Raw genomic sequence first — 26,719 nt, forward strand, 5'->3', positions numbered from 1 at the left:
ACCTTCCCGTCATGAGCATGCGTCATCCAGGCCAGCTGGACACCGGAGGGCGTGCAGATTGCTGGGCCTGGCCCTGGCATTGAACCCAGGTCCAGGCCAACTTGTCCTGCCTGGTCCCGACACCCGTCCGGGCCACTGGCGGATCGCCTGGGGCTGGTTCCCCAAGCTGACCATGCTGTCTCCTCTCTGCCCATGTCTGTCTCTTGGATAGTGGATGGCAGCTGGAGCCCATGGAGCAAGTGGTCAGCTTGTGGGCTGGACTGTACTCACTGGCGGAGCCGTGAGTGCTCGGACCCAGCGCCCCGCAACGGAGGCGAGGAGTGCCAGGGCGCTGACCTGGACACCCGCAACTGCACCAGTGACCTCTGCGTGCACAGTGAGTGCTCCCGCACTGCTGGGTTCCACTTCTGTTTGGCAGGGTCGGTCCTGTCCAGCCCTGGTGAGACCGCAGCCAAGGGGGTCAGTTCCCTGTGGCATGCTGTGCCTCTCCAAGCTCAAGCGCCCAGGGATGCCCCGTCCCTAGCACGCCCACACCCCCTCGGCTCGTGCACATGCACCTGTCCACACTTACCCACATCCTCACCTGCAGTCCCCTGGTGCACACACGAGTCCTGTGGGGACCCCAGGTTTGTGAGGCCTGTTAATTACAAGGCCATAGCTAACAATTAAAGATCTCTGTTGGATTTTTTTTCTCCAGAACACACCCTCCCCCCATTCTTTCAATTAAAAACCTAATTATCTGTGTCAATTCCTTTCTGATGGACATTTCTTCCATTATGCAAAGCCCTTCTCAAGTCAATACCCACCCCTCCCAAGCAGTCAGTCACCCCCCAGCCCTCCCCAGCCCTGCCCGAGGCCTTGGGGAGGCAGTCTAGGAGGGGCCTCTCAGCCCTGCTGCCGGGGCAGGGACTGGCAGGCAGGAGGCAGATGCCCTGTGCATGGTCGAAAACTAACAACACTTGCTGCTGGAGACTAAAGAAAAGTTGATTTCGCTGATAGCATTGGAAGCCGCAGGTCCATCAGCCCGGCAGCCGCTCTGGGAGAGCCCCCAGGCTGCATCGCCTCATCCAGGGGGCATGGTGGTGGGCCTGCCTGTGAGTGGGGGCAGCCAGAGAGACCAGGGAGGGGCCAGCCTCGCTCTTCCATAACACCTCTCTTGAGAGAACCAACCAGGGTCTACTGAGAACGTCCTTAGCTCCTTCGGAGGGTGATGCCCCGCGTCCCCACCTCCACCCCCTGCAGCGTGCACTCAGACCTAATGACCTCCCAGTAGGTCCCACAGCCTGTTAACAATGCTCGGAGGGTCATAGCATCCTGCTTTGAGGAATCCCTGGAGCTCATCTCCAGCCCCAGCTCCCTGGTCCCCCAAAGAGCAGATAGCAAATATACTAACCGAGCCACCACCACCTCTCCCCCCACAACCCAACCCTGGAAAAGTAGTTCCCCCCTTCCTCCAGCCTCCCGGCAGCCACCTCGGCCTAAACCTGCAGCCCATGAGGGTGTGAGCTGCCCAGAGTCCCTCGGCCAGGCACGGCAGGTGTAGGGCTGGGCCCTAGGCATGCTGATTGTCCGCCCCCTGCTGTGAGTGTCCAGGCCCGGGCGTGTGCTGATGCCCCGCGCGCAAGGAGGCCTCGTCCTCCTGGGCTGGACACCAGTGACCTCTCCCTCCCAGCCCGACCGCCTGCCCGGCCCAATGCTGTGCTCTCTCCTGCAGCTGCGTCGGGCCCTGAGGACGTGGCCCTCTACGTGGGCCTCATTGCCGTGGCCGTGTGTCTCGTCCTGTTGCTGCTTGTCCTCATCCTTGTTTACTGCCGTAAGAAAGAGGGGCTGGACTCGGACGTGGCTGACTCGTCCATCCTTACCTCGGGCTTCCAGCCTGTCAGCATCAAGCCCAGCAAAGCAGGTGAAGCCCCTGCGCCTGGCGCCAGTGCCGGAGGCCCCTTGCCAGGGCTGTGCTGGCTGGCGGGGAAGCCCTCACTGCCGCGCCCTGAGCCTGTCTCTGCCCCACAGACAACCCCCACCTGCTCACCATCCAGCCAGACCTCAGCACCACTACCACCACCTACCAGGGCAGCCTGTGTCCCCGGCAGGACGGGCCCAGCCCCAAGTTCCAGCTCACCAACGGGCACCTGCTCAGCCCCCTGTCGGGCGGCCGCCACACGTTGCACCACAGCTCGCCCACCGCTGAGGCCGAGGACTTCGTGTCCCGCCTGTCCACCCAGAACTACTTCCGCTCCCTGCCTAGAGGCACCAGCAACATGGCCTACGGGACCTTCAACTTCCTCGGGGGGCGGCTGATGATCCCTAACACAGGTAGGAAGGACCCCAGGGGGTGTGAGGGGAGTCCCCAGAGGCCAGTCCAGCCCACACCGCGTCCTGGAGGAGCATGGGATGGCCCAGGTGCTCCTTCCACGGCCTGCAGCCTCACCCCGAGTAGCTGGGCCAGGCCAGCCGGGAAAGGGGCCAAGCTTTGGAGAGAACCCCCAGTGGGGCTGTGGGCTCTGCAGACGGGTAGGATGGGGGCTGGCCACCGGGAGTTTACCAGCCATGGAGACCGTGGACAAATGTAAACGGTGCAGGCGCAGAGGGCCCCGGGGAGCCCCTACTGCACGGAGACCTCCCTGAGGGAGTCCTCATCTTGTTAGACGATCCACAGACGTCATCTTGCAAGAAACTGCCGCCGCCTCTGGTGCGGCATCTCTGGGCTTAGATGACGGCACCGGCCCCTGCTGCCCTCGCTGGCGCGATGACCCGGCCCGGCCCGGTGGCTCTAGTCACTGAGTCTGTGCAGCTCACACCTCTGTGCCACGCCAGCCAGCACTGCCTACCCAGCTGCCTCCCGGGCAGCTCCATCTGGGTGGGCTCAGGTCCTTAGACCCCTCGTGCCTGAAACAGAGCTGCCTCCCACCCCACCCCCCAGCCTGCTCCCTCTCGGCTTTCCCCAGCTCGTGAGTAGTACACTCTGGTTGTTCAAGCCAGAAAACGGGGATCACATTGACCCCCTGCTCTATCTCACTTGCCCCCAGGCCCGCCTCCTCCATACACCGCGTCCTGGGTCTTCTCTGTCCGGAAACCCCACCTCTGCCCCTTTTACCTGCTTACCCGTTCCCAGAGTTCACCCCGCGAAGCCAGAGTCCAGCATTTCCTTCCTTCGGGGCTCCCCTGCAAAGCCCTCACACAGCCAGGCAGAGGTGACCCTGTCCCCTGCTGGCTGCCACTGGGGCCTCTCCCCTTGCACACGTGCTCACCCGGGGCTCGTGGCAGCTGCAGGGACGCCCAGCTTCCTAAGCTGCTGTGTGCATGGGGCCCTCTGCCCCTCCCATGGGCTCACCTGCTGCTGCCCCCTTGGGTCTTAACCTGACAGCGTCTGCTCTCTGCATAGGCGATGCTAATGAACCGCTCAGAGTGCTACTAGGATCAGAAGCGAGATGGTACCTGAGACAGGCGGACAGAACCTGGGTGCTTGGTAGCCGGGCAGGAAATGGGGGGGGGCGACACTTCTCTGCACATCCTTTGATTACTCATCCTTGCCCCCACCTGCCTGCGGGGCTGCGGGATTCGGGAGCGTGTGATGGGGGATTCGCTGTGGCATTAGCATTCACTGTGTGCCTACCTCCCCCACGGGAAGCAGACCCCCGGGGGAGTCTGGGGCTGTCACCCCCACTTGCAGTGGGTTCCAGGGGGGCCAGCGTGGGCTAGCGAAAGGAGCAGCCACTGCGAACAGTCATACATCGATTAACCACAGGCTGCGTTCTGAGAGGCATGTGGTGCGGCGATTGCCTGGCATACCAGGGCCACCATACTGACCCTCAGCAAACTGAGACAGTGGCCATGTCACCAGCCCTAGGGCGGCACCACTGCACATGGGCTTTGTTGTTGACCAAAACCCCATTTTAGTGAAGTCCAGGCATGGCCCTCCTCGGCGTCTGCCGCTCTGGCTCTGTGGTCACCACCCCTAGAGCGACTCCCTGGTCCCTGTCCTTGCTGTGCCCCCCCCCCCCCGCTGCACCTGCTAGCCGCCCAGACAGGGGAGGCCAGCAGACGCCAAGTGGCGCTGTACAGACCCAGCGCCACCTGCAGGGGGAGGGCAGTGGCAGGGTCTGCAGAGGAGCTTGGGCAGGGCAGCAGGTGCACGGTTCCAGAACCACCAAGGACATGGCACAGACTGGGCTGGAGGTACTGCTGGAAAGACAGTGGGGTGGGACCGGAAGGGCCTTAATGCCAGGGGGAGAAGGGTCTAAGCAGGGCGTGCCCAAGTCCCACACACTGCCTGCAGCGGAAGGTGCCGGGCTGGCGAGGCAGGCTCTCCCCGCCAGCGTTCCCTCCACTGCTCTTGGAAGCACCCAGCTCAGCTTCCTGCCTGTGTGGGTGGTGGCTCAGCGCGGCACTCCTGGTGCAACACCGGCGTCCCCAGCCCAGGCCTGGGGAGGCTGCCAGAGGGACTGGGTTTGCAGCGGGCTCAGCGCCCCCCTCCTGCTCCGTTTCAGGAATCAGCCTCCTCATCCCCCCAGATGCCATCCCCCGGGGAAAGATCTACGAGATCTACCTCACGCTGCACAAGCCCGAGGATGTGAGGTGTGCCATGAGTGGGGCGGCGGCGCAAGGGGTGGCCGGGGAAGGGGCAGGTGTGAGCTCCGTCACCCCACCCCCAGCCCTGGTGCTGGCCGCTGACGCCTTTCCCTCCCCACCCGCATTTCCCCACTTGAGGTTGCCCCTAGCCGGCTGTCAGACCCTGCTGAGTCCCATCGTTAGCTGCGGGCCCCCCGGAGTCCTGCTCACCCGACCTGTGATCCTCGCCATGGACCACTGCGGGGAGCCCAGCCCCGACAGCTGGAGCCTCCGCCTCAAAAAGCAGTCGTGCGAGGGCAGCTGGGAGGTGAGCAGGGAATGGGCCTCTGAGGGGAGCTTGGGCCTCCCTGTCCTGTGCAGCTGTGTGGCCCCAGCCCAGCCCCTGAGGCCGGTACTGACGCCTCGCGGGCGCCCCCTGCAGGATGTGCTGCACCTGGGCGAGGAGTCACCCTCCCACCTCTACTACTGCCAGCTGGAGGCCGGCGCCTGCTACGTCTTCACTGAGCAGCTGGGCCGCTTCGCCCTGGTGGGCGAGGCCCTCAGCGTGGCGGCGGCCAAGCGCCTCAAGCTGCTTCTGTTTGCCCCCGTGGCCTGCACCTCCCTTGAGTACAACATCCGAGTCTACTGCCTACACGACACCCACGATGCACTCAAGGTAAGGCCGGCCCTGGCATGGGGTGGGGCAGGGCGGGGGTGGGGGGAGGCCCTCCAGCCCCCAGCCTGGCTGACCCCAACCCTGCCCCCGGCACTGCAGGAGGTGGTGCAGCTGGAGAAGCAGCTGGGCGGACAGCTGATCCAGGAGCCCCGCCTCCTGCACTTCAAGGACAGCTACCACAACCTGCGCCTGTCTGTGCACGACGTGCCCAGCTCCCTGTGGAAGAGCAAGCTCCTGGTCAGCTACCAGGTAAGAGCTGACCCTGGGGCCGGCGCTCCCGAGCCTAGGGCTGGGCGCACCTGACGCCGCCGCCTCTCCTCTCGGCCCGCCCAGGAGATCCCCTTTTACCACATCTGGAATGGCACGCAACAGTACCTGCACTGCACCTTCACCTTGGAGCGCGTCAGCCCCAGCACCAGTGACCTGGCCTGCAAGGTGTGGGTGTGGCAGGTGGAGGGCGACGGGCAAAGCTTCAACATCAACTTCAACATCACCAAGGTGGGTGGGGGAGGAGTGTGTACAGGGTGACTGGGGAGGGCAGGCAGGGGGTGTGGGGAGGGAGGTGGTGGAGAGGGCTGGAACTCAGGCCAGCCGGTCACCCTGCTCCCCAGCTGTGTCGCTGACACAGACCCAGTGAGCAGGACCGAGGTAGGGGCGTTGACCAGGAAGCCCCAGGGCCCGCACTGGGTGGTGTGGTAGCCCCCCCCCCCCCCGGCAGGAGAAGTCCTAACAGACCCTTCCTCTCTGCCACTCCAGGACACGAGGTTTGCTGAGCTGCTGGCTCTGGAGAGTGAAGGGGGGGTCCCAGCCCTGGTGGGTCCCAGTGCCTTCAAGATCCCCTTCCTCATTCGGCAAAAGATCATTACCAGCTTGGACCCGCCCTGCAGCCGGGGTGCCGACTGGCGGACCCTGGCCCAAAAACTCCACCTGGACAGGTAGGCAGCGGGCGGGCAGGGAGGGGCTGCAGAGGCCACTGAACTTGAGTGGGCGGAGTGGACGGGAGCCCTGGGGGGCTCAGAGGCCCTGCCCTGGGGCGGGACATGAACTGGTGGTAACAGCCTGGGGGGGCCCCGCTGACGGGCTCCCTTCCCCTCCGCAGCCATCTCAGCTTCTTCGCCTCCAAGCCCAGCCCCACAGCCATGATCTTGAACCTGTGGGAGGCCCGGCACTTCCCCAACGGCAACCTCAGCCAGCTCGCGGCAGCCGTGGCCGGACTGGGCCAGCCCGAGGCCGGCCTCTTCACCGTGTCGGAGGCCGAGTGCTGAGGCCGGCCACACCCGCCACGCCTACACACTCTCACCAGCTTTGGCACTCGCCAGGGACGGGCAGAGCCGGACGGGGCCCTACCCTCAACACCAGGGAGAGCTGCTGGGACAGGCCGCCCCTGCCCCTCCTGGCCAAGGTTGTCCCTTAACGCTGCCCCTTCAGACCCTGCCCAAACTCCCAGCCCCCTCCTCGGCCTGCCTGGCCAGGCTGGCGCAGCCACCTGCTCACACTCGGCCCGGGCCCAGCCAGCCCGTGTGTGTGTGGATGTTCGTGTGATGCTACCTCTCCTCCTGGCCCTGGCCAGGAGCCGCATGCACACGGGCACACATGCACATGCCGGGCTCGGGACGTGGCCCTGGACCTCCTGCCTAGGCTGGACCTTATGCAAACATTTCTGTGCCTGCTGGGTAGGGGCGCATCTGAGGGGCCTGGCTCCAAGCCTGCGGGGATCGAGGGCCATAGCCGGATGGGGGCAGCCCCTTCGATTCAGGCACAATGATCAGCACACGGGCATGTGCCCACGCATGCCCTGTGTGATCATCTCACATGCACCCCTTCCCGGATCATGCAGACACACCTCTGCCCCCCCCCACATGCGCGCACACACACACACACACATCCCATGCTGGACCCCCAGAGGTTGCTCACAACTCTCACGCCCAGTGTCGGTACACATCTGCCTCACACGTTGCCCACCTCCCACGCAGCCGGGGCCACCTGCCGGCTCCTCCCTGCCTCTCCCCTGCCCCCAGCCTCGAGGTGTCCTGCCTGGCGGGGCGTGTGAATATGCAATGGAGTCCCCGGGCTGTACAATGGCGAGTGTGTGTGCCGTGGCGTGCCCGTTCCGGGGCTGGCCAGCGCCCCTGTGCGGGGCCCTGTCGTGTGAAGCTCGTGTCCTGACTCTGTCTTAAGTGCATTCGCGCACTTACACTTGGCCTTATGTACACAGTCTTGCCCGGCCGCCGGGGCGCGTAGGGATTTTAGCAGACGTGAATGTAAATAAATTATATATATATATTGCTAACCCAAGTGCTGCTTCCCTTAGGGTGAGGCCAGGTGGCCACTGGGGTCCTACTCGGGCTGCTCCGGGAGTCCTGGGTGCTTTGGCCTGGCTGAGGGACAGGCCCAGTCCAGCAGGGTTGGAGCTGTGACTCTGTGGTTCCTGGAGACACCTTCAGACCCGGGTTGTCTGGGCAAGGCGGCAGGCAACGGCGGTGACCAGTGCTGCACCTTTGCCAGACCCATCCTCTGATTCCAAGAAGGTGACGGTGCACCGAGGGGCCAGCTGCCGTACTGTGGCTGCCACCAAGCTGGAAAAGCTGGCAAGGGGAGGGACTGAGGTGAGCCCAGGCCAGCCGGGCTCCACCGGGACAGGCCTCCCTTGCCCCGCCCACGCCCTCACCCCCCGCCCCCGACTCACTGGGGGTGCAGCTTGTAGAGGGTCCCATCCACACCCACAGACACGGTGAGCTCCTCCAAGCCCCGGTTCTCCCGGATCTTCTCCACCACGGCAGCCACACCCGCCCCGCAGAGCTGCGCAGCCCGCCGGGACACAGCCTGGCACACCTCCAGGACCATGAGGGCATCATCTGAGGTCACGGGCAGCCCCAAGTCCTCTAGGATGGCTCGTACCTGCCGCAGGGCCAGGCTGTCACTGGGGGGCGGGAGAGGAAGACAGCACAGAGAGAGGCGGGCTCCTGCGGGAGCTCCCCTTGGAGACGTCACTTATCTTCCCCTCCCCCATGCCCCCCACCAGCCAGCATCCCCCCCCCCCATAGTGGGACCCATCCCCCCAGGAGGGGGAGGAGCCAGCATAGGCCTGCAGGCACCTTTCAATATCAGAGAGAAACTTGGTCTTGAAGATGTCCCTGGTCTGAAGGCGCTGGGTCTGCTGGCCCCGGAAGAGAACACCAAGGCTGGTTAGATGCAAGAGAATGTGGCGCACGATCTCCCCTAGATACATGCCACTGATCATCTTCTCGAACCTGCACAGATGGGGACAAGGGACGCGAGCAGCTCCGGCACCAGCACCGATCACTGAGTGCCACCCCTGCCCAGCCCCGGCCTATACCTCTGCTTGCCGGGGTTGATGGATGCCTGGTCCACACTGTCATCAAAGCACGTGCTGAGGCTTCCCAGGGAGCCATCATCCCCAAAGGCGCCCCACTCCATGTTGATGCACATTTGGCCCGAGTCCCCGGCCACGCCGGCCACATTCCGGAGCTCTTCCATGTAGCAGGCATTGGTGCCAGTTCCTGCAGGGGCCCCACGGGGTGAGCACAAGGTGACAAATTTGGGTTCACTCCCCTGCCTCGCTGCCTTCCCACATGCACATCCCGTCCCCGGTGCTGGTCCCATGTCCCTCATACAGACTCTGCGGGCACCAAGCCCTCAGAGCCCCCAAGACTGGCTCTGGCAGCATCACTCCCAGTGTGCTGGCCATGCCACGCCCAGAGTGTCCCCCACCATGTCCACTGGCCACGTCCTTTCCCGGAGACAGACCCCTACTCTCTGCTGATCAGAGGCCCCATCATCAAACTAACAGGTGCAAAGGCCAGGAGCTGAAGATGCAAAAATCAGACACCAGGGACCCCAGTCAGACCGGAAGTAGAGCAATGAACCGAGTCAGCTTGGCCTCTGAGGGCCCAAACGGAAGGGCAAGAGAGGTGTCAGGTGTTCCCAGGAACACCTCAGCGAGGAAATCGTATGTGACTCTAGGAAGCACAAAAGGGAAAAGGCAATCCAGGCAGAGGGCATGGCTAGGGAAGGCTCTCCAGCACGTGCAGGCGGGCTTCTGGCCGGTGCCACCTCAGGCACCCCAGCCGGCTGCTTATTTGCACGGCAGCCAGTGTCTCCGAATGCCAGGCCCTGCGTTCAAGACATTCCGTGTCGCCCGGGGGCTGCCGTGTACATGCGCCTCCCGCTCTCAGGTGGATGTGCCCAGGAAACCAGATCAGCTCTCTTCAAGGCCCACTCATTCCTAGACCTGTTCCTTTCTGATCTTGGCCTTGACCCCATGTGCGTGTGCAGTCAGAGTCAGCTCTCCCTGACCTCTCTGGGCTGTTCTGGGCTCACCTCCTGTCTCCAGGAAGCCGGGACCTTTCCCTTTTTCTGTGTCTCACTGTCCCTCCGTTCAGCCCCCAGTGGCCACCTGCTAGGTGCTCACTGAAGACTTGGAACCTCGGAGTGTCCAAGGACCCTCATAGATCACTGGGGCCAACACCAAGTGTGGCCCCTGAGCCAGGCCCTGCGACTCCCTCTCTGCCTCCTCTCATCTCCACCTCGCCCCTGACCCTTTGAGGCAGAAGTCATTGCATCATCTAGGGGTGAAGGGACTGAAGTCATGCCATGGGAACAGCAAAGCTGGCCTTCCCGCCCACATCCCTGTGGCTCCAAGGCTCAGATTCAGCCCAGATGGGCACACGGAGCACAGGAACTGAGCCGCGCAAAACACCCAAACTCCAGTCTCCCAGCCCAACGGAGTGTTCCCCCGGGCCCCATCGGGTCAGGCAACACCAGGGGAACGCGCAACTTGAGGAATCCACAGGAGACAGACAATTATCAAGAGGCAGGGGCACGAAGAGATGCCCCCCCTCACCAACAATGAGGCCCATCTCGCAGCGGGGGTCCTCGTAGCCACAGGACATCATGGTTCCCACGGTGTCATTGACAATGGCAACCACATTCAGCTCCACCGCCTGTACACAAAAGGATGTGGTTAGTTGCTGGGCAACACAGTTGTCACAGCAACCAGTGCTGGACCCAGAGGTCTCTACCACAGAGGGCCCCCTCCTCTCATGAAGCAGGGAACCCTTTGCCTCCTCCAAGGCCTGTTGAAGCCCCCACCCCCACCAAATACCCCTTGAGGCAAGTTCCCACCTGTCTACGCCGGATGGCTTCCCGCAACAGACACACGACATCCCGGCCCTCGCAGTCCAAGGCGTTGAAACCCTTGGTCCAGTTCAAGAGGATGCCCTGGGCGGGGGGAACCAGGGGGACAGGAGACCACAGGCCTCCTTCAGGTCTCGCTCCACCTCCCCAAAGCCTACAGCCCACGCGAGGCCTGCACTTCCGCCCTCCCGGCAGGAGCCCTCGCCGGCTTTGCCGCTGTGGTCACAGGCCTTGCCCTCCGCCCCCTCCCAACTCCCCAGGCGGTTTTCAGTGTGAAGAAACCCATTAATAACGATCTGACCTACGTCTCCCATTATTAGCTCAGGGAGGCTCAGGTGGTCTGACGGGCTGGCCATTTAAAGACATTTGCCCCAAAGGAAAGGCCCTCAGTAACCAGGTTAGCAACGAACAGAACTGGTAACGCAGAGGACGGAGAAGGCTCACAGGCCGGAAGACAGCAGACACCGCCCTTCCAGAAAGAGCTGGCAAGACAGGAAGGAATCCTCAGAGCAGGGCTCGGAGCTGGGCTGATGGGAGAGTCACTCGTGTGTCCCAGACACAGGTGCGGGAGGAAGGGAAAAGCCACAGCCCCGGGTAGGGTGGGAGGGGCCGGGCAGCCGGGGCTGGGCTGGCCGAGGAGCATCCTTCCCTTAGGTGCTGCCTCTCAGAGAGGAGCCGGAAGGGCGTCACAGCCGTCGGGAGAGATGGCTGCTGTGCCCAAAGCCGGGGCACAGACGGCAGGTGGGCGAATCCTGGGGGCAGGAGGTTCTAGAAACAGTAACCAGCGTTTTCCCCCAGCAGCTAGGGGGAGCTACCCTCACTGCCTCAAAACCAGAAACGAGGGCTGGTGTTGTGCCATAGTGGACCAAGCTGGCCGCCTAAAGCACCTACATCCCATATGGGCGCCAGTTCGAGTCCCCGCTGCTTCTACTTCCGATCCAGCTCTCTGCTGATGCGCCTGGGAAAGCAGTGGAAGATGGCCCAAGTGCTTGATTCCCTGCCACCCACACAGAAGACCTGGATGAAGCTCCTGGCTTCAACTTGGCTCAGCCTGGCCATAGTGGCCATCTGGGGTGTAACCAGTAGAGGGGAGATTCCCTCTCTCTCTCTCTCTCTCTCTCCCTCTTTCTTTCTCTGTAACTCTTTCAAATAAATAAATAAAAATCTTTACAAAAACAGGGTGAGAAAGAAAATGGGAGGGAGTAGTGTGAGAGTTTAGGACTAACAGCAAAGCTGCCCATCCCAGACTAGATCAAGACTCCTTGGGATGGCAAAGGCGAGGCAGAGGGGAAAGGAAGTCAGCCCCAGGGGTTTGGGGGCTGCCAGGGAAAAGCATCCGCCTCCCCTGGGTTGGGGGAGGGGCCAGAGGGAGCTGGGGAATCCCAAGAACAGGAGATCTCTGTCTTCGCCTCCTAGGTGATGCCCAGGGGGGTGTCGAGGCTCCAGAGAGGAAGGGCAGGGGGCACCCAGAGTGGGGGCCTGGGTATGTCCCAGTTCCTCTGCACAGCAAGGACACGGTGGTGGAGAAGGAAGCCTGACCTCAGGAAAGGGGTCCCCACATTCAGTGTCCGCCCCTCCAGAGGAGGTAAGCTCAACACAGAAATTAACCCTTGGAGGCAGGTAATGGGACCATCTTTCCGGCGTGCCTGGATTTGCAGTGAGTCACGCCTGCTTCCGACGACCCACAAGGAATCCAGAAAGGAGCAAGTACCCTCAGCCTGGGGTGCAGCAGACCAGAATAGAGGTGCGTGGGCCAAAGGCCGCCCGTGTGAAGGAGAGCAGGGTCGTGGGCCAGAGGAGGAAGCCGCTGGCAGCCTGCTGGGGTAGATGAGGACGGGGCTGTCTAGACCACAGGAGTCTGTGAATGCAGTGGGGGCCACCGGGGGCTGCGAGCTCTGTGCACACACAAAGGACTTTATAGGCAAGGAGATCCTGGGAGCCTGGGCTCGAGGCCCGGGAGCTGCCGTCTCCCATGCAAGCATCAGGGGTGTGCGTCGACTTCATCATGATTGCAGATGGGCACGCCAAGCTGTGTGCTGCGTGGGGACTTGTGTCTGTCCCTGTGCCACCCCAATCAGGCACCCAACACGGAGCCAAGCACTGAGAAGGAAACAAGCAAGGGAGGGAAGAGAAGAGAAAAGAGGACAAGAGACTTGCAACTCCCAGCCCCTTCTAGACACAGCAATGGGCACTGTCTCCCCGGGACCCCCAGGCCAGCACAGCAGTGCGACGGCTGACACAGGCAAAGTGTCCCCCGGCCAGCCCTGATCTCAGCCTGCACTGCTCCCAGATGCCCTGGACCCCGGCCCTGGGCATGCCATGTGTGTCTGGGGAAACTGAAGCTGGGTGCCCGTCTGGGCCAGCAGTGTGGCCCACCACGGCCCCGGCCCTGGGATGCTTCCCTGGCCTCCAGGAATGTGGGTGGGAGGCCCCCTGGGGATTACTTCTCTTGGCCCCACCCCCCTCACCTGATCCAGGCCGAGCTGCTTGCATGGGAAGGAGAAGGTGAAACCCAGGGGGAGGCTCTGTCCGCTCAGACCCTGAGCCCTCTGGAAGTCCACTATGCAGTCCACGATGTGGTCAAAGAGCTGTGGGATGGGGTGGGTGAGGGTTGGGTGAGGGCTGGGCGGGGCCCCTGGCCCCTCCCTGTCTCTGACGCCAGAGCCCAGGCTGGGGGTACCTGCTGCCCAGAGCCCTGGGCCACGTGCTCTGGAACAGAGTACACCTGGTTGGTGATCTGCACCCCTCCTTCAGTCACGCGCACCAGAAGTACCCGGAAGTTGGTGCCCCCGAGGTCCAGGGCCAGGAAGTCCCCTCGTTCTGTAGGAATGGAGCCCTTTCAGTGCCAGGATGGAGCTGGTGGTTCTAGCCCCAAGCCCTCTGTGACACCCTACCCTCCGCCCCGCCCAGCCAGCCAGGAGCTCACATCCCAGCTCCCACTCAGACCAGGCCCTTACCACTGCCATCCGGTGTGGCCCGGACGTAAGTGGGCAGCATGCGGAGGGAGGAGGCCTCCCCCCGGAGTCCCTTGGCCATGGCCTCCCGCATCTGTGCCTGAACTCCTGCCAGCTGCTCGCAGTTCAACCGGAACGGCATCAGAGTCTCCTCCAACAGGCGCCGGTGGGCAGCCAGGCGGGCAGCCACGGCAGTCACCACTGCCACACCCCGCCCCCCCCCATCCACAGAGGGGATGAAGGAGACATCACATTCGGGGACCAGGAGCGCCACTGTCTCCTGCAGGATGCTGTGGAACCTGCAAACAAGTACGGGGTGGGGGGCACCCACCCAGCAGCAGACCTCAGGGCCCGCCCACACCCTGGCCCCCATCACTTTAAACCAGTCATCTCTAAATCTGTGCCATGCCCAGCCGTGGCCCCCAGGGACACACATCGAGAGAAGCCTCTTTTGTCTCCTTGCTCATCTCGGGTCTCCCTGATCCCCAGCTGGCTCTTACTCTACTTGATTACTATGCACACCCGCTGATCGCCCACTGGATCCCAGAAGGCACCCTGGGTGCATCGCACAATCACACACAGGTTCGTGCTACCTGCTGACACAAGATGTCTCCACCATACCTGCGGTGCCACTCAAACACCCGGCCTCCGGTGGCCACAGTGACCTGTAGCATCTGCTGCTCCCGGCTGCGCTGGAGGCGGGCCAGGACCGCAGCCAGGGCAGCGGCGCACAGCCGGGCGGCCCGCGTGCTCACGGCCGCACACACGCTTCGCACCAGCTCGACGTCCGAGACCTCCGGGCTCAGACCCAAGCCCTGAAGGATCGTGAGGACATGGGCTGCCCCTACGGAGGGGCTGTGGGGGACAGAGTGCTGGTAAGTGTCCCCAGTAGCTCCCCATCCCACCAAAGCCCCGCCGCTAACCTTGGGCTCAGAGCATCACCCAACCCCCCTGCCCCAGGCCCAGTCACCGGCATCCCCACTCACTCCTCCATCGCAGCCACGTCCTCGGGGAGGATGCTGCCTTGGCTCTGCAGGGCAGGGGAGGAGCTGCCGCCAAAGAGGACCCCACGCTGGGCCAAGTGGGACAGCACCAACCGCACCAGCTCACCCAGGTACAGGCCCCCGACCATCTTCTCAAACCTGCAGGCACAGGGCGGCCAGGTACAGCCCTTCCTAAGCCCTCGGCCCACCTGGCCCCTCTGCCAAGAGCCCCCAAGGAAGAAGGGAGCTTTTTCTTTGGGCTCCCAGAAGCAAACAATGAGCATTTGCCGAGACCCCCCTGACTCAGCTACCCCCAACCTCCGCCGGAGCCGGCCAGAGTCAGGGGTGGGGGCAGGGCCAAGGGTTGCAAACCCTGGGTTCTAGAACCTCAAAGTCCTTTCTTCTTTGGGTATGGCCAGGGCCCCCCAGGGAGCAGCCCCCCATCCCCTCCCCCACCCCCGCTGCTAGCCACCTCTGGGCATGGGGATTCAGGGACTCAAGATCCAGGGCGTGGTCGAATGCGGTCAGCAGCGGCCCCAGGGCGCCATCATCACCGAAGGAGCCCCACTCGACACTGACGCAGACGCGGCCCCGGTCCTCATCCAGTGCTGCCACGTGCCGGGCCTCCTCCATGTAACACGCATTGGTGCCCGTGTCTGGCAAGGAGAAGCCCCATGAGGGCAGGCCCACCAGGCAGCCACAGGCCCACAGCTGTCACCCCAAACCGCCCCGGGGCGGCAGAGCTCACCTACAACAAGCCCGACCTCACAGGGTCGGACCCCCGGCTCACAGCCCATCATGGTGCCCACGGTGTCATTCACCACAGCAATCACATCGATGTTGGAGGCCTGGGAGACCGAGAGGGCAGCAGCTGAGGCTGGCCCATGTGGTCAGGGCGGGGGCTGGGTGGTGGGGTGGGGGCAGGCAAGGGCCTTGGGCTTTGATGGCGACCCCTGTGCACCACTCCCACTCAGGCCCCACCCTCTAGGAGGTTCCTCCTGGGCCACCCTCGGCTTCTTCCTCCTCCAACTCAGGCCCCTGAGCTCCCAGTGGCTCCCACGCTCAGTCACCGCCCCCGTGCTCCCCACAGGCCCGGGACAAGGGCCCTGAGTCAGCACCTCCTTAAAGACGCCACCCTGCTTGCCTCCCCTGCATCCTGGCCTGGCTCACTCTGCACAGCCCCATGGTGGTCTGGATGGATGCGCCTGCCTCCAGCAGCCAGACTGCGCATGCGCCTTTCTCAGAGCCCGCAGCTGCCTCCGCGGCCCGGCTTAAGCACCAGGCCAACTGCTCCTTCCTGTCCCTGGTCAAGGAGAGGCACTTCATCCCCAGTGCTCCCCAAGATGTCCAAGCACACCTCCTATACAGGACATGCTCTCCCCACCAGCCTGTGAGGGCCTGAGGACAGGCTCAAAGTCTTTTCATGTCTGTGTCCTTAGGCAAAGCTCCTAAACACAGATTTGACTTTTCTTAGCCTCAGCTTCCTTGTCTGTCAAATGGTCTCCCGGAAGCACAGACACAGCCTCTGTAGGCCAGGCCCGGGCCAGCACGCACAGGCCTCCCATTGTCCCCTCCACTCACCCCCCGCCTCTGAATGGCATCTCTCAGCAGCTGGACCACGTCCTGGCCTTCCACGCCACTGCACCTGAAACCTTTGGTCCAGGAAATGAGGGTGCTCTGTGGGCAGAGAAGCCAGGTCACTTCTCCAGGAGCCTTTTCAAGGCTGCAGCCCGTCTCTACCCGCTGGCCCAGCCCCTCCCTCACCCTGGCCAGGCCCGTCTGGTGACAAGGAAAGGAAAAGCTGAACCCGAGCTGTAGGCCTTGATTGCCCACAGGGTGCGCATCCAGGAACTCCGACAGGCAGCAGGCAGCAAAGTCGAAGAGCTGTGGGACAGGTATGGGGGTCAGCTCTGCCCACCGAGCCCCTGGCCAATGGGCTGGGCCCCAGGCCCAAGAGGCTGGGCAGTGAACATTCACCTGCTGGCCGGTGCCCAACATCACCTCTTGTGGAATCACAAACTCCTGGCTCCTGGGCTCCACCCTGTGCCCATCCACGCCCGTGAGAGTCACCCACAAGACACGCAGCGAGGCCCCTGTGGCTCCCAGCTCCAGCACCAGGAAGTCGCCTTGCTCTAGGGTGCAAGCAGGGCACAGACAGGCAGGCTAGTCCAGCCTGCGAGACAGGGGCCGGAAGAAGCAACCTCTCCCTCTCCCAAGACTCGCCCTACCCATCTTGCTCTGGGCCACCCACCAGTGCCGTGCGGGGTGGATCCCACGTATGTGGGCAGCATCCGGACCGCAGGGGCAGGGTTGGCCTGGCCCCTCAGTGCCTGCTCCATGGAGTCCAGGAGACCAGCTTGGATCTGCTGCAGCTGTGCCCTTGTCACTTGGAACTGCTGCAGGCACTCCTGCACCTGGGGAGAAGCAGGCCAACATCTGGGAGGGGCCCCATCGGACTAGCCGGACTCCCCCACCCACCCGACTTCAACCACGGAAGAGGCCTTTCCTGCTCAGCTCACGCCCTGCCTTCGGGTCCCCCAGCTTCCTGAGGACTGAGCAGAGCCCTGACGGAGGCTTCGCCAAGCTTTGCTGGCCACTCCAGGTCTTGCTCACCCCACTCCTCACCTCTCGCCTCTCACAGCCCGCGCCTGGCTCCCACATCGTCAGAAGGGTCCTGCTGCTTGGGCTCTGGGTGGTGTATGTCCCCCAAAGGTTTTCACGGCTTGGGAGCTCAGTCTCCAGTGTGGGGATAGGAAGAGATGGTGGGGCCTTTAAGAGGTGGGGCCTCATGGGAGGTCCTTGCTGGCCCCTCCCCCTCCCTGGCTTCCTGTCTTGTCCTGTGGATGTTCCCTGTAGCAGGTGCTCCCGCCACTGTACTGCCATCTGCCACGAGGTCCTCACCACAGCTGAGCCGATGCTGGCGCCAGGCCCTTGGGTTTCCAAGCCTCTTTTCTCTATAGTTTCCCAGCTTTGGGTATTTCATCATGGGAAGGGGAAATGGACTCACAAATGGACTCTGGAGGAGAACCCACTCTCTTCCTCCCCCTCCTCCCTTGGGGCTCTTTCTCAGCTCCTACATCCCCCACCTGCCCCCCGCCCCCCGCCGCTGCTCCTTGAATTCAGGCTTTGGTGCAGTCCCCTTTCTTTCTTACTCCTTCCTTCCTTCCTTCCTTCCTTCCTTCCTTCCTTCCTTCCTTCCTTCCTTCCTTTCTTTTTAAATATTTATTTATTTACTTGAACGTCAGAGTACACAGAGAGAGGAGAGGCAGAGAGAGAGAGAGAAAGAGACAGAGAGGTCTTCCATCCGCTGGTTCACTCCCCAGTTGGCCACAACGGCTGGAGCTGGGCCAATCCGAAGCCAGGAGCCAGGAGCTTCTCCCGGGTCTCCACGTGGATGCAGGGGTCAAGGACTTAGGCCATCTTCTACTGCTTTCCCAGGCCATAACGGAAAGCTGGACCGGAAGAGGAGCAGCCAGGACTCGAACCAGCGCCCATACAGGATGCCAGCAGCATTGCAGGCAGTGGCTTTACCCACCACACCACAGTACCGGTCCCAGCCTCTTCCTTTCACACTGTGACTGAGTGATTGCTCTCCAGCTCCTCAGTACCCAGAGCAAGCGCCTCCCAGTTGCCTCGGAATGAACAAAAGAATGAGCAAATGCATGAACAGACTTCAAGATCAAGTGTTTGCTCTGTTGGGGCTGAGTGCTGTGGTGTGGCGGGTAAAGCCACCGCCTGCAACACCAACGTCCTGGATGGGTGCAGGTGTGAGTCCTGGCTGCTCCACTTCCGACCCAGCTCCTCACTAAAGCAGCAGAGGACGGCCCACGTACTTGGGCCCCTGCCTCCCACATGGGAGCGCCAGATGGAGTCCCAGGCTCCTAGCCTAGGCCTGGCCCAGCCCTGGCCATTGCAGCCACTTAAGGATTAAACTAGCAGATGAAGATTCTCTCTCTCTCTCTCTCTCTCTCTCCCTCCCTCCCTCCCTCCCTCCCCCTTTCAAATAAATAAATGAATCTTAAAAAAAAAAAAAAAAAAGGACTTGGCGCTCCTAGCCCACTCTCAGACTCCAGAGCCAGAGCACGCTCACACATGAGATTTAGAGGCCACACCGCCAGGGCGTCCTCCTTGGGCTCGCCACCCTTTCCAAAGCAGTGACTGAGCCCCTACCACGCACCCAACGCTACTGCAAGCACCACAAAAACGCAACACCAACCAAATCCTGATCGCGGGGGCTCAGAACCCACTGTGGGGGACAGGCATGAACCACTTGTGGCTAAGGAACCTCTTCTCAAACTCAGGCCATGGGAAGGGGAGCCTAGGGTGAGGCCCGGATTGTTGAGTCCGGGGCCTAAGATCATGGGAAATTTGGCATCTATGAAGTCCCCCGAAGCCAAAGGGGATTTAAATTATTTATTTGGAAGGCAAAGAGAGAGAGAGAGAGAGAAAGAGAGAGAGAGAGAGATGCACAAAGCGAGATGTCCCATCCCCTGCTTCATTCCCCAAAGGATCAGAACAGCAAGACTGGGCTGGCCGAAGCCAGGATCCAGGAACTCAATCCAGGTGTCCATTGTGGGTGGCAGGGATCCAAGTCCTTAACCACTGCCTCCCAGGGTGCACATCAGGAAGCTGGAATCGGAAGTGGAGTGGGATCTGAACACAGGCCCTCCGATATGAAATGAGGGCGTTGCAGTGGTACCCTCATGGCTGTGCCAAAGCCTGCCCCGAAGAGTGCACAGGTTGGGGGACGTAGGCAGCAGGGCAGATGTGGGACCCGCGCAGAATTCTCGGGAGAGAGGGCGGGAAGTGAAAAGGAGACAGCAGCAGCTCCGGAGCGGTCCCTGGCTGGGCAGACGCCGTGGCTCACGGCTCCCTCCTGAGCCTGGCTGTGGGCTGAGCACAGGGGAAAACATCTGCAGCCAGGTCTGGGGTGCCCCCTGGGACCTGAAACACAGTGAGGGGGTATGGCCTCTACAGCTTCAGCCATGTGCCTAGTTGAGCGCACGTCAAAACGGAAAACTAAGGAGATTACAGGAAATGACTCAGGACCCCGTTCACAGATGCCTCTTGTGTGCAGGCACTGCGACTCCGTGAGCTCCTTTAAGCCACCAGACAAGAGGCATATTTGCCTTTACTGCCCTCCATTTTACTGATGAAGAAACAGACTAACACATGAAATCTCTTACACAAGCATTTCCTGCTCAAGGGTGTAGGCAGGCAAGGGCCTCCGGACCTCGGTCAAGATGACAAAGGGAAAGCCTTGTGAGAGCGCAGGCGTATGGACCACGCTCCACTCATCTCCATGCACCGGCCTGCGGTGGCCAGGTCCTCAGGCGGAGACATGCGGGTGCAGGAGGAGCTAGGGCAGTGGGGGAAGGTGGGGGTCGGGAGCTCAGCTTTTTACCAGGAAACCCCAGCAGGCGGCCAGAGTGACAGGCTGGGAGCTGAGACTGCCCTACCCGAGGTCCTCTCATGCCTTCAAGTCACTTCCCCTCTGAGATGAGGAGAGCACTCTCGGCTGCTGTTTGGAGCCTCAAAGGAGAGCAGGCCCAGGTCAGGGCTGAATGCTCGCTTAGCTGGAAAGGGGTAGCATGGGCGTGAGCCCAGTGACCCAGGCATCTTCAGTCCTGTTCTTGACAACCTTGAATAAGCACGAAGGGCAGCTGCACTTACCAGCTGGGAGTGCTCTGAGGGCCGGGGCGTGCCCTCCTGGGGGCAGCCTGGGGCCACTCCTCCAGACTGCAGCCCTACACTCCCAATGCAGTTTTCCATGTGGTTTCACAATAGGTGTTGGCCACCACCTGTAGGAGAAAAGGGACAGCCTGGGTCAAGCCCTTAACTCTATTGAAGGCCTGAGAGGCTGTAACCTAGAGCCTCAACTTCATTCCTTTGAAAGGGAACGAGAAGGAAGCTAGGGGCAGAATTCAGAACTTCTGACCCTCCACGATGCTTCGTGGTCAGCCGGGAGGCCTGTGTTTTCCAGGTGTATGGGCAGAGACCGAGCACTAGCGAGGCTGACTTCAAGTGCCACTCACCCATTCTGTCATTAATTCATATTTGCTGCTTCCTGATGCCTCGCTGGGCTGGATGCAGGGTCTAAAGGAAGCAGAGTACGCCTTGCCGTCCGGGACCTCATGTGACACTGGCACAGGCAGGGCCAGAGAGGGACCCGTGTAGCAGGTGGACACGCTGGTCAGGAGAGTCTGAGGTCTCAAAGGGTGTAAGAATGGACTGGAGTCCGACCAGAGAAGGAGGCCGGCTGGACCAGTCGAGCGCATCCTGAAGGGACAGGGAGATTCGGGCAGGGGTGGTGTGTGGTCAGAAAGCAGCCTTTGCTCTGCATATAGAGGGCTATCCCCATAACCTCTCAGTGTCTCAGTCGCCCCTGCATCTCCAGTGCCTAGCGCAGGGTCTGAGAGTTGGGTTGCACAGGGTGAAGAATGATTACGTGTTACATGGCTTTTTAACATTGCAAGCAGGGGGGAGTGATTCAACAAATCAATTTCAGACAAATCTCCCCCAAATCACATGTATCTATACTCAGTTTCCAAATCTTTCAAATGGGGGGTGTGGAATGATTCTTCTCTGTATTACAGGTCTGTTTCAAGGGTCAAATGTGGTCACTGAGGCAACTACCTTTAGAAAGAGCTGAGGGAGGGGCCGGCACGTGGCGTAGTGGGTGAAGCCGCAGCCTGCAGTGCCGGCATCCCATCTGGGCGCCAGTTCGAGTCCCGGCTGCTCCATTTCTGATCCAGCTCTCTGCTGTGGCCTGGGAAAGCAGTAGAAGATGGCCCAAGTCCTTGAGCCCCTGTCCCTGCGTGGGAGACCCAGAAGAAGCTCCTGGCTCCTGGTTTTAGTCTGGCCCAGCTCCAGCCATTGTGGCCATTTGGGGAGTGAACCAGCAGATGGATGACTTCTCTAACTCTGCCTCTCAAATAAAATCTTAAAAAAAAAAAAAAGAGCTAAGGGATACAAAGCTCTCTCCCTTTGAGGCCCAGCCAGCTCATCTATTCAGTATTTATTCAGCACTTTTACAGGTCAGATAAGATACTGTCAAACTTCTCCCACCTAACCCCAGGATGCACACTCTAGGTAGAGGTCTTTAGGTCTGTATCTTCCAGCTGAGTCCCTGCAGGGAGGCACGTGTGTCCCTCATGGCTACACGCCCAGCACCCATGTATATTGTGCACACATTTCACCCAAGGGCCTCTTGGCTTGCATCCGATGAGTTTGCTACACAGAGATCTCCTTCTGAAAGGCATCCCAGGGACTCCTACTGAGGATGGAACCAGCTGGCTTGGTCTTTCCAGCTTCTACTTCCTCTGGCGTGGGCCAAGAAAGAGGGGGAAGAACAAAAGAACTAGGGATGAAGCAGAAAGGAATTCGACTGCGAAGGCATCTTACCTGGGAAACAGCAGCTGGTCACTCCTCCGATTTTCACTATTTTCTCTCAATGTGAGGCACCCCAGTGACCTTGACCGGTTCCCCAAAGTGAAACTCGGGGCGGACCAGAGTTTATAATGTCTCCAAACCCCACCCTCTTCCTCTGCCACTGTTTACCAGACACCAGCTAATTCAGGAAGGAGCTTTGCCTTCCAAGTCTGCCCTAAGAGGAGCCCAGCGTAAGCAGAACTGTGGTGCAAACTTGAGAAAGATGACCACGGGAGGTTGGAGCCCTGAAGAGAGTGAAGGGTGCCGAGACAGCTCCTCTGTAGTGCTGGGAGCTCTCTTCCTCTTACACACACTGGGAGAACTAAGCTCACCCTAAGAAGCCACTGGAGGAGCCTAACCTGGGAGAGATGAAGTCTACTGGACAATTGTCTGAAATGTGTACTAATGAGAAAGAGGCAATGTGGAAACAGAGGAAGCGACCGACTGCCCGAGCGCAGGGGAGGTTGAGGAGCTGAGCCTAGCAGAGCAGAAGGCTGACGGAAGGGGTCCTTGACCAGTGTATGTAGTTCTGGCTCTCACACACACAGGTGCTCTTACGGAATGGGGTCTAAACATGTAGGGGAGGGTCTATGGTGGGACAGGTGTCAGCCAGGCTGTGCAGTCTGGCCTTAGTCTGCAGGCCAAAGAGTAGGTTCACTTCACAGGTGTACTTCTCCAGATGCTGGCAGAAAGACACACACACATACACACACACACAAGGGGGCGGGGGAGAATTTTCCATCCATTGGTTCACTCTCCAAACAGCCATAATGGTCAGGGCTGGCCAAGGATAAAGCCAGGAGCCACTTCCAGTCTCCCACGTGGGTTCATGGGCCTAAGTACTTGGGCCATCTTCCACTGCTTTTCCAGGCATATTAGCAGGGAGCTAGATTGGCAGTGGAGCAGCCGGGACTCGAACCAGCACCCATATGGGATGCCAGCACTACAGGCAGATGCTTGCCCTTCTATGCCACAGTGCCAACCCCACCAAATATTTTTTTTTCAGCTGAACTAGTCTTGAATGTGTAGAAGTGTGTCTGTAGAAGACTAGACAGATGGCAACAGTTTTCATTTCAGGCAAAATGGTGGACAGACTTGAAAACTTCAGGCTATCCCATCAGCAGTAACCCTGCCATTAACCACGAATAGTACAAGACCTCCACCAGACACCAGGATGCAGGTTCCTCTATCAATCTTGACAAGGTTAGGCCCGAAAGCACAGCAGACTTCAGTCCTGCTGCACACTTTGGAGTACGAACCAGATATACAGGCTCGGAAAGGCAGCAAGTGGCGGGCAGAGAGAGGCAGCATCCTGCCAAGCCTGGGCTTCCTACCTCTCGACGTCCTTTACTTGGGAGTCAATGTGGGAGGCCCAGCTGCAACTCATGTTGACTGCCAGGACTCAGGGTGAGGATACAGCCTTGACCAGCGTTTCTCCTTGTTCTTGGAAATTGTGTTCATTCCCTCAGAAGCAGGGGCCCCCCGTGCCAGGGATGGTCTGGATCAAGGCCGGGGAGGGAGGAGGCTGGACTTGAGGGTTGTGGGCAGCTGGGACAGCCCTGGCCATTGCAGAGGCACTGCAGCTGCTAGCAGTGCTCTTCAGACACCAGGTGGCCGCTGACCAATGAGGGCAAAGAAAGACAAGGCCTGACACGTTTCCGTACAGCCCCTAATGCCAGTCTCCAGCTGTCCACAAGGGAATGGGGACAGGCAGGGATGGCAGGGCTAGAGAACCACTGCTGGGCTGGGAGGCCAGGCCCTTCTTTGTTCTGAGCTTGTCAGTAAACTGCCTTGTATCGTTGTACTTAACCGTTTATTAATATAATCTGTTTATGTGTTTATCTTCCCCATTGTACTGTGAGTTTCTGGAGAATGTTTCCTATTCATTTTTGGAGGCTTAGGACCAAGTTCTAGACCTGATACAGAACAGGTATCAGTTAATTTTTTTTAATTTAAGAGCCTTCCACAAATAGTCCAGGGCTGTTGAAACTGAAAGGAAATTAGTAACTGCTTCCTGCCTTCCGGGTACGAGTGGTTTCAGCAGTACGTACACTCTTCTATCTTTTCACTGGTAACTAACTTTCCCATCTACTTACTACCTCCCTTCCCTTCCTCCAAACCTCCATCTGCCAAAATCAACTTGAGGTCAAGGCTATCTGCCTCACAGGTGAGAAAAGAGCCCACCCAATCCTGAACTACCAATTGAATCATTAGTTTTGTGGCTAGAGTGTAAGGTGGGGGGTGGTGTAGGACGGTACAGAGTGCACATGCGCTCTAATGTCACAAAGACCTTGGTTCAAATCCCATCCCATCCCATCCCATTTACCAGCTGTGTGACCTTAGGCAAACTTCTTCTGTGCCTGATTTCCCTGCATAGAATCCGGGGTCCAATTTCTTCACAGGATTTGCTTATGTTGAGTCCCCCTGAAGCAACCTAATTTGAGTGCAAATACCTTACTTGAGAAGTGATCCAGGACAGGGCAGAGTCAGTGATGAAAGTGATATGCCTAGGGTATAGAATTACAGAGATCCCCTCAGGTCAGGTGCACGCCAACTTTGCACTTACACAAACCGGAGACCCCTGTCTTGGTCTCAGCCCTGCCAGGAAAGTTGGAATTGATTTAGGAAGGGCAAGGAGCCATAAGTTCCTGCTCAGAGTAAATGAGCTTCAGTCCTACAAGGGAATCCTGACAGGTGGACTATGCCTCAGAGGTTTGAGGAGGCTGGGGTTATTTATCTTCCAACTTGCAGTTTCACTGGCTGGATGCTTCTTCCTGACACTCTTCAGTTTGTAAGCAACATAAACCAAGAGAAGGCCTTAGGCAGCCAGTCACGTGTGTGTGTGTGTGTGTGTGTGTGTGTGTGTGTGTTTTTTAAGTGGGTATATAGCGAAAGGATGAATGCCCAGGGCTAGAGGTCTATTGTAAAGATGAAAAAACAAAAACACAAAAACGTCTCCTTCTTTCTTCCCAAGTTATGGTAATAGCTTGTGAAGCTTCCCAAGCCTCCATGAATCAGCAATACTGAGAGAACTGTTGCTTTCCATCTTTCAGAAGAATCCCAGGGATCCACGGAGAGCTCTTAACACCCAGTACAAAAGGGCCCTGTGGAAGGCTGGTGGTAGATGGACCCAGGGTTATCCCTCCCAGCTGCTCACTCTGACAGCTGTCTCCTGCATCTGCCCACCTCTCTCTGGCCCACATTACTGCAACACTTATGATACATAAGCTTAGCATCACAGTATCACGTTAGTAAGCTTCTGCCACTAATTCATCTTCTATGTGATAGATATGGTGCTACACTCTTTATATACATCATGTGACTCCTTAGAACCCTGTAAGTATGAAGTTTCCCATTTTATTGACAAGCATGACAAGGAAATAGGTCTGGGAGCTGAATTTGTAACAGAAGCAAGGTCCAGACTTAGACTGATATGACACATCTTTCACTTTGTCTATCCTTTCACTAGCTACAGCCTGGGGAGAATAAGACTATGGATAAACAAGCAGTTCCTGCCCAAGATAGTTGCAAAGACGTTAAGTATGTGTGTGGGGTGGTTTGCTCTTGACTCCCTATTAGCTAAAAATTAACTATGGTTCCTGGTCTGGCTGATCCACACCCTCCTGCCACTAACCTGCATGTTCTATGGAGACCATTTAATTTTAAGCTAAATAATGCACTTTCTAGAAGCAGCACTTTTACTTACCGTCAGGCAAGAGATAAGCATACTATCACCTGTTTATAGAGCTTTACTTTTTTTTGTTATTGTTGCTAAAGATTTATTTTTATTTGAGAATTAGATTTACAGACAGTGGGAGGGAAAGACAGAGAGAAAGGTCTTCCTTCCGTTGGTTCACTCCCCAAATGGCCACAATAGCGGTAGCTGTGCATCTGAAGCCTGGAACAAGGTGCCTCCTCCTGGTCTCCCACGTGGGTGCAGGGGCCTAAGGACTTGGGCCATTTTCTACTGCTTTCCCAGGCCACAGCAGAGAGCTGGACTGGAAGTGGAGCAATCGGGACCAGAACCAGCCCCTACATCATGAGATGCCAGCACCGCAGGTGGAGGATTAACCTACTGCACCATGGCACTGGCCCCAGATCTCTACTTTTTTTTTTTTTTTAAGATTTATTTATTTATTTTAAAGTCAGAGTTACACGGAGAGGGAGAGGGAGAGGAGAGGGAGGGGGGAGGAGGAGGGGGAGGGAAAGGGCAGGTGGAGGGGGAGGGGGAGAGGGAGAGGGAGAGGGAGAGGGGGAGGGGGAGAGGGAGAGGGAGAGGGGGAGGGGGAGAGGGGGAGGGGAGGGGATGGGGAGGGGGAGAGGGAGAGGGGGAGGGGAGGGGAGGAGGAGGGGGAGGGGGAGAGGGAGAGGGAGAGGGAGAGGGAGATCCTCCATCCAATGGTTCTCTCCCCAATTGGCACCAAGGGCCGGAGCTGCACCCATCTGAAGCCAGGAGCCTCCTCCAGGTCTCCCACATGAGTGCAGGGGCTCAAGGACTTCCATCTTCTACTGCTTTCCCAGGCCATAGCAGAGAGCTGGATTGGAAGTGGAGCAGCCAGGACTTGAACTGGCGCCCATATGGGATGCCAGCACTGTAGGCCAGGGCATTAACCTGCTGCGCCACAGTGCCTGCCCCAGAGCTTTACTTCTAATACTGACATTTAATGAGAGAAGACAAGGAAGAGTTAAGCTGATAGGACATAACTGATAAATTCGTCATTAGAAGGAGAACAGGAAAACGAAATACTACTGTCAAAATACAGCACTTTCTCTAGGACTGAAGGGTAGGAGCACTGCTCTCCCACTGACATGAAAAATCAGCGTCTTTGTTACGCTGAGCCTTTGTCTCTTCATCTGGAAGTGAGAGGTAATACTTACCTTATGAGGTTGCTATAAGGATTACAAGAAGGCATACACACAGGGCCTGGACCACAGTATTTGCTCACAAAAAATAGCTATTACTTACGTGG

At 59.4% G+C, this 26,719-nt stretch overlaps 2 protein-coding genes across 5 annotated transcripts in view; one reads left to right on the forward strand and one right to left on the reverse strand.

The window, feature by feature from the left end:
* The window catches only part of UNC5A (unc-5 netrin receptor A), a 59,190-nt gene extending 51,683 nt beyond the window's left edge, over positions 1–7,507 (forward strand). For all 3 annotated transcript variants that reach the window (XM_051844458.3, XM_051844459.3, XM_089335103.1), the window contains 10 exons: positions 212–376; positions 1,715–1,903; positions 2,011–2,313; positions 4,488–4,575; positions 4,708–4,876; positions 4,991–5,224; positions 5,324–5,473; positions 5,558–5,722; positions 5,981–6,159; positions 6,324–7,507. In XM_051844458.3, coding sequence (XP_051700418.1) covers positions 212–376; positions 1,715–1,903; positions 2,011–2,313; positions 4,488–4,575; positions 4,708–4,876; positions 4,991–5,224; positions 5,324–5,473; positions 5,558–5,722; positions 5,981–6,159; positions 6,324–6,489 — 1,808 coding nt within the window. In that variant the 3' untranslated portion in view covers positions 6,490–7,507. The remainder of the gene's footprint in view (positions 1–211; positions 377–1,714; positions 1,904–2,010; positions 2,314–4,487; positions 4,576–4,707; positions 4,877–4,990; positions 5,225–5,323; positions 5,474–5,557; positions 5,723–5,980; positions 6,160–6,323) is intronic.
* HK3 (hexokinase 3) lies at positions 7,485–21,816 on the reverse strand. 2 transcript variants are annotated; one of them, XM_008255450.5, is made up of 20 exons: positions 21,723–21,816; positions 19,992–20,119; positions 16,944–17,054; positions 16,570–16,732; positions 16,296–16,450; positions 16,083–16,202; positions 15,900–15,995; positions 15,067–15,166; positions 14,791–14,974; positions 14,322–14,477; positions 13,957–14,190; positions 13,339–13,634; positions 13,062–13,201; positions 12,850–12,969; positions 10,370–10,465; positions 10,089–10,188; positions 8,562–8,745; positions 8,320–8,475; positions 7,911–8,144; positions 7,485–7,809 (listed from the first exon to the last, which is right to left on the reverse strand). In XM_008255450.5, the coding sequence occupies exons 2-20, from the start codon at positions 20,088–20,090 to the stop codon at positions 7,665–7,667; spliced, it is 2,889 nt and encodes a 962-aa protein (XP_008253672.1). In that variant the 5' UTR covers positions 20,091–20,119; positions 21,723–21,816; the 3' UTR covers positions 7,485–7,664. The 2 variants fall into 2 exon arrangements, with proteins under 2 accessions (XP_008253672.1, XP_002710489.1); XM_002710443.6 differs by lacking the exon at positions 16,944–17,054.
* Between the last annotated feature and the right edge of the window lie 4,903 nt (positions 21,817–26,719).

This window comes from Oryctolagus cuniculus, chromosome 6 (genome assembly GCF_051225735.1).
Source record: "Oryctolagus cuniculus isolate XC-2025 breed Fujian yellow rabbit chromosome 6, ASM5122573v1, whole genome shotgun sequence".
NCBI classification, from domain to species: domain Eukaryota; kingdom Metazoa; phylum Chordata; class Mammalia; order Lagomorpha; family Leporidae; genus Oryctolagus; species Oryctolagus cuniculus.

Coding starts and splice junctions, on each gene's coding strand:
- HK3 (XM_008255450.5), bottom strand. CDS start 20,090: ATGGAAAACTGCATTGGGAGTGTAGGGCTGCAGTCTGGAGGAGTGGCC. Junction 12,970..13,061: donor CCCAGGGCTCTGGGCAGCAG/GTACCCCCAGCC, acceptor CCCATCCCACAG/CTCTTTGACCACATCGTGGA. Junction 10,466..12,849: donor AGCAGCTCGGCCTGGATCAG/GTGAGGGGGGTG, acceptor CCCCCCGCCCAG/GGCATCCTCTTGAACTGGAC.